Source organism: Condylura cristata, unplaced genomic scaffold (assembly GCF_000260355.1).
Source record: "Condylura cristata isolate star-nosed mole 26May11 unplaced genomic scaffold, ConCri1.0 scaffold00013, whole genome shotgun sequence".
NCBI lineage: Eukaryota > Metazoa > Chordata > Mammalia > Eulipotyphla > Talpidae > Condylura > Condylura cristata.
The window spans coordinates 24,698,987-24,709,940 of NW_004567114.1; the positions used below are offsets into that span (position 1 = coordinate 24,698,987).

At 50.5% G+C, this 10,954-nt stretch overlaps 1 protein-coding gene across 1 annotated transcript in view; it reads left to right on the top strand.

Moving 5' to 3' along the window:
- CCDC177 (coiled-coil domain containing 177) overlaps nucleotides 1–878 on the top strand; it is a 2,128-nt gene extending 1,250 nt beyond the window's left edge. Inside the window, exon 2 of the mRNA XM_004681745.1 lies at nucleotides 1–878. This exon is cut by the window's left edge and continues 38 nt beyond it. Within this exon, the coding sequence (XP_004681802.1) occupies nucleotides 1–878 (878 nt within the window).
- Nucleotides 879–10,954: the final 10,076 nt, after the last annotated feature.

Genomic DNA, 10,954 nt, shown 5'->3' on the forward strand with positions numbered 1-10,954 from the left:
AGCGGCAGCGGCAGTACGAACGCAGCGAGGAGCGACGGCGGGAACTGGCCGAGCACCAGGGCCTGCTGCGGCGGGAGCGCGCGGAGCGCGCGGCGCAGGAGGACCGGCTGCGCAAGCTGCAGCAGGAGCAGAACCTGAAGCAGCGGGAGGAGGGCTTGCAGGAAGGGCGAGCGCGGGCCGAGCGGGTCCGCAGGGAGCGCGCCCAGCGCGTGGCGCGCACCAAGCAGAGGCAGGAGGGCCAGCTGCAGCGCGAGAAGCGCGAGCTGAGCCGGGCGGAGCGGGCGCGCCACGAGGCGCTGCTGCAAGGCCGGGTCCGCCAGGAGCAGGAGGAGCGGGAGGGCCTGAGGAGCTCTCTAGAGGCCAGCTTGGGCCGCGCGCAGGAGAACTACGAGCAGTTGATGGAGCAGCGCACCCGGGATCTGCGGGAGCGGGCCCGGCGAGAGGAGCTGCAGGGCCGGCGGGCCAAGGAGGCGGCCGAACGCAAAGAGCGCGAGCACCAGGCCCACCTGGAGGCGCTGGCCCGGGTAGGGGAGCGGCGACTGCAGCACGCGACGCAGGCGGCGGAGGAGGCGGTGCAGCAGAAGGCGCGGAGGGTGGGCCAGAACCGGCTGCAGAAGGAGCGGACCCAGCGCGCCAACAAGGAGAAGGTGGACAGGGATGAAGACTGCCGCCGGCGAGAGCTGCTCCAGGCCATCGGGCGCAAGCTGGAGCGCAGCGAGCAGCTGTCTCGCGAGCGGCGCAGCGCGCTCGAGAGCGCGCGCTCCACAGCCCGGGCCTCCTTCCACGTGCGGGAGAAGGTTCGCGAGGAAACCAACACGCGCTCCTTCGACCGCATGGTGCGGGAGGCCCAGCTGCACGCCAGCTTGGACCGCAAATGACCGCCGCCTGCTCGCACTGGACGTCCGGTCACACGCAGCCCCGTGGAGGCTGCCTTGGCCACTTTGACCAGATCGTGGGCACACCCGTCCGGGCACAGCACCATGGCCTTCTCAGGCTTCTGACCTCTGAGGCGATGAAAAGACAGACTTATGAGACCTTATGTTGGTCTGTCTGTCGCCTTTGCTTTTGAGCACTGACTTCGTTTGGAAATGACACAGCACAATCTTTGACTACATGCGTCCATGGTGTATCCCTTGCCAAGTTGCATCTTTGGGGTTGTAACCCCTCCTGCCCCCAGAGGACAGAGATTACTACCCCCTTCCATAGCCGTCACCCCTGGCTGGGGTTCAAGGTGCCTCCCCTTACGGCAGCTGAGCAGGCATCTCCCTGGCTGGTTCACCTCCATTTCAAAAAATCTGGCAAGTGTCACAAAGTTCGAGGGTTTGGAAGAAAAGCACAGCTCTTTGAAGGTATAAGCTCACATCCACGGGACCCAAAAAGGGATTGACTTTTGTGTGCTTGACTTTTAATCTACCACAAATTCTGATCTTGGTTCTGATAGTATTTCAGTTGATTCCTCTAGGTTTTCTAGTTAGACAATCATCGGCAAATAATGGTAAATGTGTCTCCCTCTCCTTGTTCTCCCAAGTGACACAGATATCAGCTGCTTTGATGATACAATTCAGCTGTAGAGGAAGCCTCCAGCCCTGGGTGGGTTGCGGGAGGGGGTGAAGGGAGGCAGCTCCTTAGCAGTGTCGAATGAGCTTTCTTGCAGGGTAGTTTCAGGGGAGTCTGTCTGATGCCCTGCTCCCAGGGTGGAGACAGCGGCCATGCCTTAAAAGCAGAGTACCCTATGTGCCTGCCCAGGCCAATACTGCCTGATTCTCTAACCCTTGATGCAGCCCCAAGGGTGGGCCCCAGAGAATTTGGAGTGTAGGATTCACTCCATGAAGGAATCACCACAGGTGCTCTGAGGCCAATTTGCTCTGGTGGCTGAAGAGCTGGAATTGCCTCTTTGCTGTGCAGAGTTTTGGTGTATCTCCTCCCCTCCTGGCGTGAAGAAAAAGAATCTCTCCCCTTTCAATTCCTGGTTCCCTCTCACCTGTCACTGACAGCATTTAATCAGTCTCTCTGTGCCTCACCTTTCCCCGTCGGTCAGATGGGGCCATCAACACTCTTCTGGTACCTCACGGTCTCCCAGACCCAAAGTGCTGCCTCAGTATCATTTGTTGGTCTTCTTTGTGCCTTTCTTGACTTGGAGTTGGGAGGTAGGAGGGCTGCTGTTGACCAAGTTTGTTTCTGGGTATCTGGATTCCCGGACTTGGATGGCACAGTGCATCACAGACAGACGGTCATTTAGCTTCTGGGGGACAATACTTGCCACTACCTGATCCGAACAGCCCCAGTTAGTTGTCTTCAGGCCACCTCCAGTACTCCCCTCCCATGAAGCTGAAATTGACCTACCCCCCCCCATATTCACCCACTGACTTCTGCCTTCATCAGGAAGGGTAGGAAGTAAAACATTGCTTTTTACATTAAATCAGGATCAAGAAATAAAAGTTACCAAAAGAAGAAAAGAATCAGGGTAGAGAACTACAATACTAAACATATTTCACATGTTTTGCTGGAGACAGAATTGTCCCTGGTGTCACACACACACACACACACACACACACACACACACACACACACACACACACTGTTGGTGCCCATCTCCCCATCACACACTAAAACAGGTGCAACTTTGTGTAGAAGGAAGCTGCGCTTCATGTTACACTTCCTGGATGTAAATCCAGGAAAAGGAGCTGTCTGTTTCTTGAATGTGTGAACTTTTCCCTCAAAGAGTCTTCTGGTCAGTAGCCAGGTCGTCAGTAAACTGTCATAATTGGCTTTGTTTTGTTGTGAGTCAAAGGCATTTAGCTAAAGCTTAATGCTGGTTCTTACCTTGTGATTCCTGATTCCCTAGAGGACTTTGGAAGCCTTAATAGAAAGTCCATGTCAACTACTCACTTGCAAAGTGCGCGCTCATGAGACTGGACACAAGATGGTCTCCTTGGGTAAGGCACTGAGAAGTACATAGGTGATCTTACCTGCCCTGTTCAGTTTGTTTCTGACTTACAGAGTGACTTCGGGTATGTCGCCTCCGTGTGCCTTGGCTCCCCACCCTTAGAGTAGAGATCATGAGCTCTGTCCTACCCGCCCACGCAAACGCCGGGGAAAATCAAAATCAACATGGTGCTTTCAGCTCTGTACTTTGGAACAGCGGTGCAGTCGCTAGGAAATGAAGGGAATCCATGACTGTCTAGAGTTGTGTAATGTACAGCCAGGACCTAGTGCAAAAGAAATGGTTTTGCAAAGCACATTGCAGAGCAAAGTAGCATAAAGACCCAGGTCTGAATGTCACCAGATTATAGATTTGCACTTCGGGAGAAGCACAGTGTAAACATGGGATTCTTTTTTTAAAAAAAGATGCATGTACCTACATAGAACTAAAGCAAAAACAGAAGGTAAACCCAGTAATAGTAAAGAATGGTTCTTCCAAATTTCAGGCCATGCTGTAGAGTCTAGACTCACTCTGTATCTAGGATAAGTGGTCCTGTTGCTCTTTGAGAAGAAACAATTTCCAGGATCCTTTATTGAGCACTTTACATTATTCTCTTTAGGTAATGTCAGAGAAGGGAAGTTGTTTCTTACTTATTTACAGCAAGACAAAATTGTAGGGGCCACTGGGTTAGGGGTTAGGGAAACAGCAGGGTTGCCACGTGGAGAATGACTGACTTCTCCTGATGTGAACAATCTAACAGAGAAAACTGCAAGTTTTCATACCACCAGGAAATTGTGGCCTTGATGTGGCCCCTAAATCTTCAAGGTGTGCCTTCTTGGAACATCTTGTTCAGAAAAAAAAAAAAAAGATTGTACAGTGGCATGAGGAGAAATGGAAACATTGGGGAAAGCCTAGCTTAGTTCCTTACCAAGGACTGAGTAGGACAAAATAGTTTCCAGCGCAATCACAGGTGAAGCTGGTCAGTGTCCTGCTCAGGCTGACAGATGCCTCCACCACATCTGGACAAGAAGTCAGAGGTCTTGCTTCTGAAGACACACCATGAGGCTTCAATAGGACAGCTCCAGGACTCGCCAAAAGCAGAAGCTCTGGTGTAGTGATGGCAGCTTGGAAGGCATCTATATGTTCACACCAGTTCTGCACAGTCCACCATTTATCATGCCCTCTCCTTTAAAGGTCCACTGAAACAGAGAGGCTACTGATGCTACTAAGGACATGTGTTTTGCTTACCACTGAATCTCCTGTAGCCTGTAGTTAGCACCTCACATATGGTTAGCACATAAATGTTGGATGGATGTTTGGATGGATGGATGATGGACAAATGAGTGCTGACCAGTGGAAATCCATAAAAGTAAGCCAAGTGGACAGGCCTCTATTTGACAACTTTTTATTGAGCAACCGTTATATGCTAAGCCCTACTTTCTGTGCTAGGGGGACAGAGTCTCTCTGATCACTGACTCTGGGACCAAAGTCATAGCAAACATCTTTATTTCTGCTTTGGGTTTAACTGCCCTACCTTTTCACCCTGGATTCTATTCACAGAGCTGCCTGATGGTCCCTCAGGTACTAACTTCCAGCCTTTTCAGTTTCCTGAGGATATACATCCTCCAACCAGCCATCATTTACTCCCATTGCTTTCTCCCTCAGAGGGGCCTTGATTAATCAGGTCAAATTCTTCATAAGATCATGTATTTAATCATCTGTAAATAACAGTAAAGAGAGAGATTAATTACTACCTTCAAGGGCTTTGTCTGTCATGCCTCGGACAGTGTAAATAAGAATTGAAGACCTAGAGAACTAAGCCCCAGGCTGTGTGGAGTCTCAGATCACCAAAACAGGGTGCCAGGTCCATCACTCAGCTGCCCTTGTTGAGACAAGAAACTCAACTTTTCAGAGGTATTTCCAGCTTAAATTCTCCACACAAAGAAACTTGTGATATTAACAGACTATCACACTACTGAAGACCACCAGGTGAGTACGGTTACCTGTGGGTTGCTGTGTAGAAATCTTTCCCCATGACAGCGTTTCCACCCTGTGTGTCCCAGCAGAACACCTGACCCAGAAACATAAGGAAACCTGGTGTTTCTTGACACAGCCTGGAAAGGGGCTTTTGGGATTTCAACAGATAATCTCAGTTCTAGAAATGTTTATGCTCGGTATAATGCCTGAGCATGTGCTTTGCGTACCTGTCTTTACAGAAGAGCCTGCTCTTTGATGTGCTCTGTTCCAGGGAGCTCTGGGGTGCTCTCCCAGCCTCATACATCTGCCCCCTCATACACCCAGCCCTTCTCACTGTCCCTGGTGCTATGTTTTGACTTCACATTGGTCAGGGCCGGGACACACGGAGTTAGTAGCACATGTGAGGTGGAAGGAGAGAGGGTGGTTTCTTCCTGACAAGCGCTGGTAATTGCAGGGCGTTTCCTTCCCAGTTCACCAAATGTGGCCATGTCCCATGTGAGCACAAAAACCTAGTCCAACGTGACTTTTCAAATTGGCTGCCATTTTCAAGTGTTCACGCCCTTCTTCCTCTCCACCACAGCAGAACTGATGACATATTTTTGTGTCAGACATTTACACAGTTCACAGAACTGTCAGGAAGACCCACATCTACTCGCATCTGAGCATGCATGAGTATTTGCTGGAGCAACCCCCCTCCCCCCATTAGCATTCTTGCAAGGGTAGGGACCCTACAGCCATCTCATTCTTCCAGGAAAGGGTAAACTCTGGGGAAAGTGAGCTGCCCTTTAGTGGGGTTCCCCTGATCCCACTTACCTCCAGCCGCAAGGCCGCCTCAGACTCCGGCCTATAAGCCTAGTGGCCATATTCCCAAGTCCATCCATCACTGAGCCACAGGGGAGGTGAAGGACTTCCATGCCACCACTGCCACCGTGGCCCTCCTTTTGCCCCCTGCTTAGTTTGAGAGATTGACTGGCAAATGGAATTTGGAGGCCAAAATGCTGACACTTGGGACATCTCAGTATGACCGAATGACTGAAGAGCTTTGAAAATTCTGCCCATTGCAGAGTTTGGCAAAAGAGCAAGTGTCTTTGTCTTGACTTATTGAAGCACTTACATTTGGTTCCACAAGCACTTCTTGTCTTCTATAAAATAGGGACATTAGATCCTGCTTGTAAGCAGTCATGACATGAATTAATGTTTAGAAATCAGCACAGTCTCTGGCAAATAGCACCGAATTCATGAGTATGTTGCTCTGAACTTGGGAGGTGGTAAAGGAAGTAGCTGACCTTCAGCCAGGCGGTACATGTGGCTGACAAGCGTACATGGTAACCCTTTGCCGCGGGTGTACCTCTTGTTGTCCAGCCATCCCCCCAATAGTCTAACGGAAGGGGCTCTAGAATTATGGTTTCCCAGGTCATGTGCAGTGCAGTGGTCTGACTCTGAGGAGGTGAAAAGAAAGGGATGACCTTGTTTACCAAATGTTTGGCAATAAAATTGACATCTGATGATAATTTTTTGAAAATTTGAAATTCCTAAATGACTAAAACAACAGAATGCTTCAAAATGTGTGTATCTCTCTTGGGGGGAACAGAGGATGTGTCTCTCTCCTGGTGAGACCCAAATTCTATGGTGGTATCTTTAGCAGAAAAGTAAGATAGGCTGTGGAAACCACCGTTTGGGGGCCTCTGATTGGGGTTCTGGTGGTAACTAACAGGAATTCTGGATGCCCCATGGGAATAAAAGCAGGGTTGGGACAAACCCAGCCTAGGAGTATGCAGATGGAGTCAGTGTAGGAACAGATTTTGCAGCAGAAAAGGAGAGAGGTGGGTGTGCATTAGCGTCACTTCATCCTCAACAAATGACTTTTCTGAGAATGACAGAAATGCCACCTCCTTTCCTGCAGCCCTGAACCTGCGGACAACTGCATGGTAGTGAGCTGTGGGGCTGGCTTGTACAAGTTGTGGATGCATGTCAATCAGTGCACAGAGGTGCACAGCAGGCGACTCACCTGTGCTGGCCCTCACCTGGCAGCGGGCAGAAAGGATGAGAATGACAAGGTTCTGGGAACATCCACCAGATCACAATACTTCTGGAAATACACGAGATCCCATCTGTCTCTCTGTCTACTTGGATGATAGGAGGAAGCCCCTTCTCCCGGGCTAAATGCTGTACCAGGGATCCCACTCTAGACTCTCAATTCACTTTCATCTTATTGGAATGGTTGTAGGTGTCAAACAGTTGACTTTCCAATCCTCCCTAAGTGTGTAGCTTTCATCCTGCTGAAGGTGGGAGCGACAGGCAAGGAGGGGTGGGAGCAGTTTATTCAAAATCTTCCCTTCGCTCTTTCTACCTTTTGGTTGCCAACCACCATTTTTTATTTCCTGGGCTTGCTCATGCTTAATATTCAACTGGCTATACAGGTTTCACACACAAGTAAGTGCTTGTTTTCACTGTCATGTAAAGTCAGGGTGTAGAGAGTGTCTGGTGGTTCTCCTTTGCAGAGAATGCATCAGGGGGGTACGCCTCACAGTTATACATGCCATTCACCAGACCAGCCAGTCCTGCCTCTTGAGGATATTAGGATTGAAACAGTTTGTTTTATAAGGGCACAGCCAAAAGCTCTGGACTTCAAGTTTTATAGCTGCCTGTGCCAGAGGTGGCTAAGAACTTAGAATTTTTGGGGGTGCCTCCAGGGTGACCTAGGGGTTATGTTTCAGAGCTGCCATGATGGCCCACACCCACCACAACAGCCTGAGTTCGATCCCCGGCCAGGGAGCTGACCCACCTGGCACAGAAGACCTCTCCTTGCTCACCTGCTGCTCCCTTCAGCAGTGTATTTTGATGGGTCTGCCTGTTCTGCTCCCCAACTGTCTCTGGTGAATCCTCTCACCACTCCCACCACTGGCCTGTACCCCAGGTTTTCTGCACAAAAATAAATAAATAAAAATGAATAAAAACCTGCCACTTCCTGCAGACATTCAAAGACATAGAACAAATGACGGGGAGGGAGAGGTGGGAGGTTTTTGGAAAGAGTTAATCTATGAAGGCTTAACAATAAGTCAAAGAAACATTACATTCAAGAAAGCAGAAAACAGTGGGAACATAGAAATGAAGGGAGTGAAAAGAAAAGGGGGCTGAGGAACAGTGAAACAGAGCCTTGGACAGAAAATAGAGGTTTGTGAGGTGAGATAGGAGATAGAGGTTTGTGAGGTGAGCAAAGGTGAGAGGAAGCAGTGGCTCAGCTGAGGAGTAAGAGGCCCATCGCTGGAGCAGCATAAAGGTAGCCACAGCCAGATTCCGGAGGAGAGGAGACAGAGCGGTGTGCCAGAAACTGAGGTGTTAGTCAGTTTGGCCCCGACTCTAAATGTGGTCCTAGTTCTGTAGGATAAGTGTGTCTTAAAAGGGGCTTTCCAGAAGTCATCAAAACTTGTAGAGAAAGAATACGCAGGTGATGAAAACATGCAGACTCCTGGGTTTGTGATAAACCCAGTTCACACATCCTTGGAATCTACTAGAAGCTACTTTGAGTTGTCTCCTCTCTTTGTGGGTACTAGAACAGCTCTATTTTTTACAAAAATTAAGGCAGTGTGTTTGTAATGTAAAGGGCATGATCAGTAACAGGTGCGTCACTGGGACAGTGAAGACTGCAGCATTTAAGAGTGCTAGAAAAGAGAATGACTTAGAAGGTAACATTACATTTACAAGGCAAGAGAAAATCGGTGGCTAATTTTCTTTATTGTTCTTACTACCTAATCCTGAAGCAAGTACCAGATTGCCCTGAGGTTTTTAATTAGACCAGAGACCGAATGATGTGAAATTTGTGGATGTTTGACAGTTTCTTCATCCACAAAGCAGCAAACAATGGAGTGACAGCTGCCCTAAATGGGTTGTCTGAGCCCCTGCAGAAACAGTGGGAGATGTGGGAGAAGGGGGGTGTCCAGGTGGTTGGTCTCAGGCAGAAAGAGGTCTCTCTCTCTCTCTCTTTTTTTAAAGATTTATTTATTTATTTAAGCATACAGAACTAGGGTACAGGCCAGAGGGGCAGGGGCAGTGAGAGGCTTCACCAGAGACAGAGTGGGGACAGAACAGGCAGATCGACAAAGTACACTGCTGAGGGGAGCAGTGGGCAAGACAGGAGAGGTCTGCCACGCCATGTGGTCACCTCCAGGGCCAGGTATCAAACTCACACCAAAGGGCTGCAGCCAGCTTGCAGTTCTGCGTCCTAACCCGCTGCGCCACCAGGAAGGGCCCATAAAGAGGTCTCTTAAGGAGTTGGCACAGAATAGGTCCAGGGCAGCCTGCTGGCATGCATTAGCTAAGAGTAGCTTCTCTACCTGAACAAAGCATAAATTTATATCAGTGCATCTAAACAGGAGTCTATTTGGTTGGGCTGCACAGCACTTCATGGCCCTGGGATCTGCAAACTTCTGTGCCGAGGCTGTGGCCTTCCCTGTGATACACGCTCGCAGGGCCTGCGGGAAGAAGCTGAGCAGCTCACTGCCGCCTGCTCGGAATACCAAACAAGCAGCAGGCTCACGTCCTTCTGCAGGGCCTGCCACCCTGGCAGCAGCTCTGCCCTCCAAGGGCTCTTTCTCTCCCTCCATTGTAGCTTTTCTGCAAACCCACTTGTTTTCCAGGTGGCAAGAATATGCCCGCAACCCAACAATATGTCTCTGAAGCCTTCTCCATGGCAACGCAGAGCCTCAAGCAGCCACTGGCTCTGAGCCAGCCCGTGGAAGGCTGTGGGGGCAGACAGCAGAGACTGCACCGGGCAGCTGGGGGTGCCAGAAGTCTGCCTGAGCAGGAGGGCGGGCCAAGGACTAACAAGGCCCAAGTTCTGGGGAAGCAGGGAGCACATGTCCCCAGATGTCCAAGCATGAGAATTCATAAACCCTGATGTTAGCACGGGGGTCCAGGGCAGGTAGACTTGCTTTTGTCCTGAAAGATCTTTTGCAGTTGAACAAAAGGAATCATGAGAGCCCCGCCAAGAAAGACCTGGGTTGTAAAACAGGCTGCTGGAATTTGGGGACTGGACAAATCATTCTGATAACTTAAATGTTGTCCAGATGGCGTCTCACAGATGTCTCAACCCCCACTTGCCCTTGTCCTCCGGCCCCACCTGTTATCTCACAGGGCCCCTCCTTTCCTTCCCCGGCATCGTTGACCTCTGACCTTGGCTGAATGCAGAGCACAGCAGAGATGGCGGCTCTAGAGCCAGCTCACAGAGGCGCTTTCTAGGTGGCGGCTTGTTGGCATGGGGACGGGGTCGTCAGGAAGAATCCCGAACAAGCGAGAAACCAAAGAAGCAAAGCAGGGCATATCTGTGAGACAGAAAAGAGGGGTGAAGACAGGAGCCAAAGCGGATGGCCCCATGGGCTTTCCCATTCTGTTTTTCAATTTAGTTTAAGGCCAAAGCAGGGGCAGAGCCTCCAGACCCCTGGTGGCCATTAGTGGGGGCCACTAGTGGGAGCCAGGCACTACCCCTGCCCTGCTCAGGCCGTGCCCCTCCACCGCCCACATCCTTTTAAAAAGAGACCTCTTCAGTGCTTCAGTTTCCAAGCCGGGTTCAATTTGAACTCTGCCCTGGGATCTGGACACATTCCTGTCAGAGGTTCTGAATGAGACCATTTGCCTCCAGTCAGGGCATCAAACAAATCTAGATTCAGGGAACCTTAAGCCATCTATCCATTCTGGAATTTCAAATAGGAGCAGCTCTCAACATCTGTTCTGCCCTGTGCTTACTGATGGCATCAATGCTGAGCTCCTTGGGGTCTCGCCTGGGGTCATTTTCTCTTGGAGGCATGTCAGCTGCACCTCTGCAGTAGCTCAAGGCTGAGGCTACCCATGGTCATCCTGCATTCTTTCTATCTCCTAAGCGACGGGCTGGCTGCACGACTTGCAGTGTGCACAGTGCAGACTGACCGCCACCGCACGGGCTCACATCCCAGTATTACTGCTTCAGGACAGCTACCACAGAGCCTTAACCCAAACGCGGAACCCCTCAAAGTGCAGGCTCCCGTTGTTATAGGGCACCTCAATTCAGAGAGAGGACAC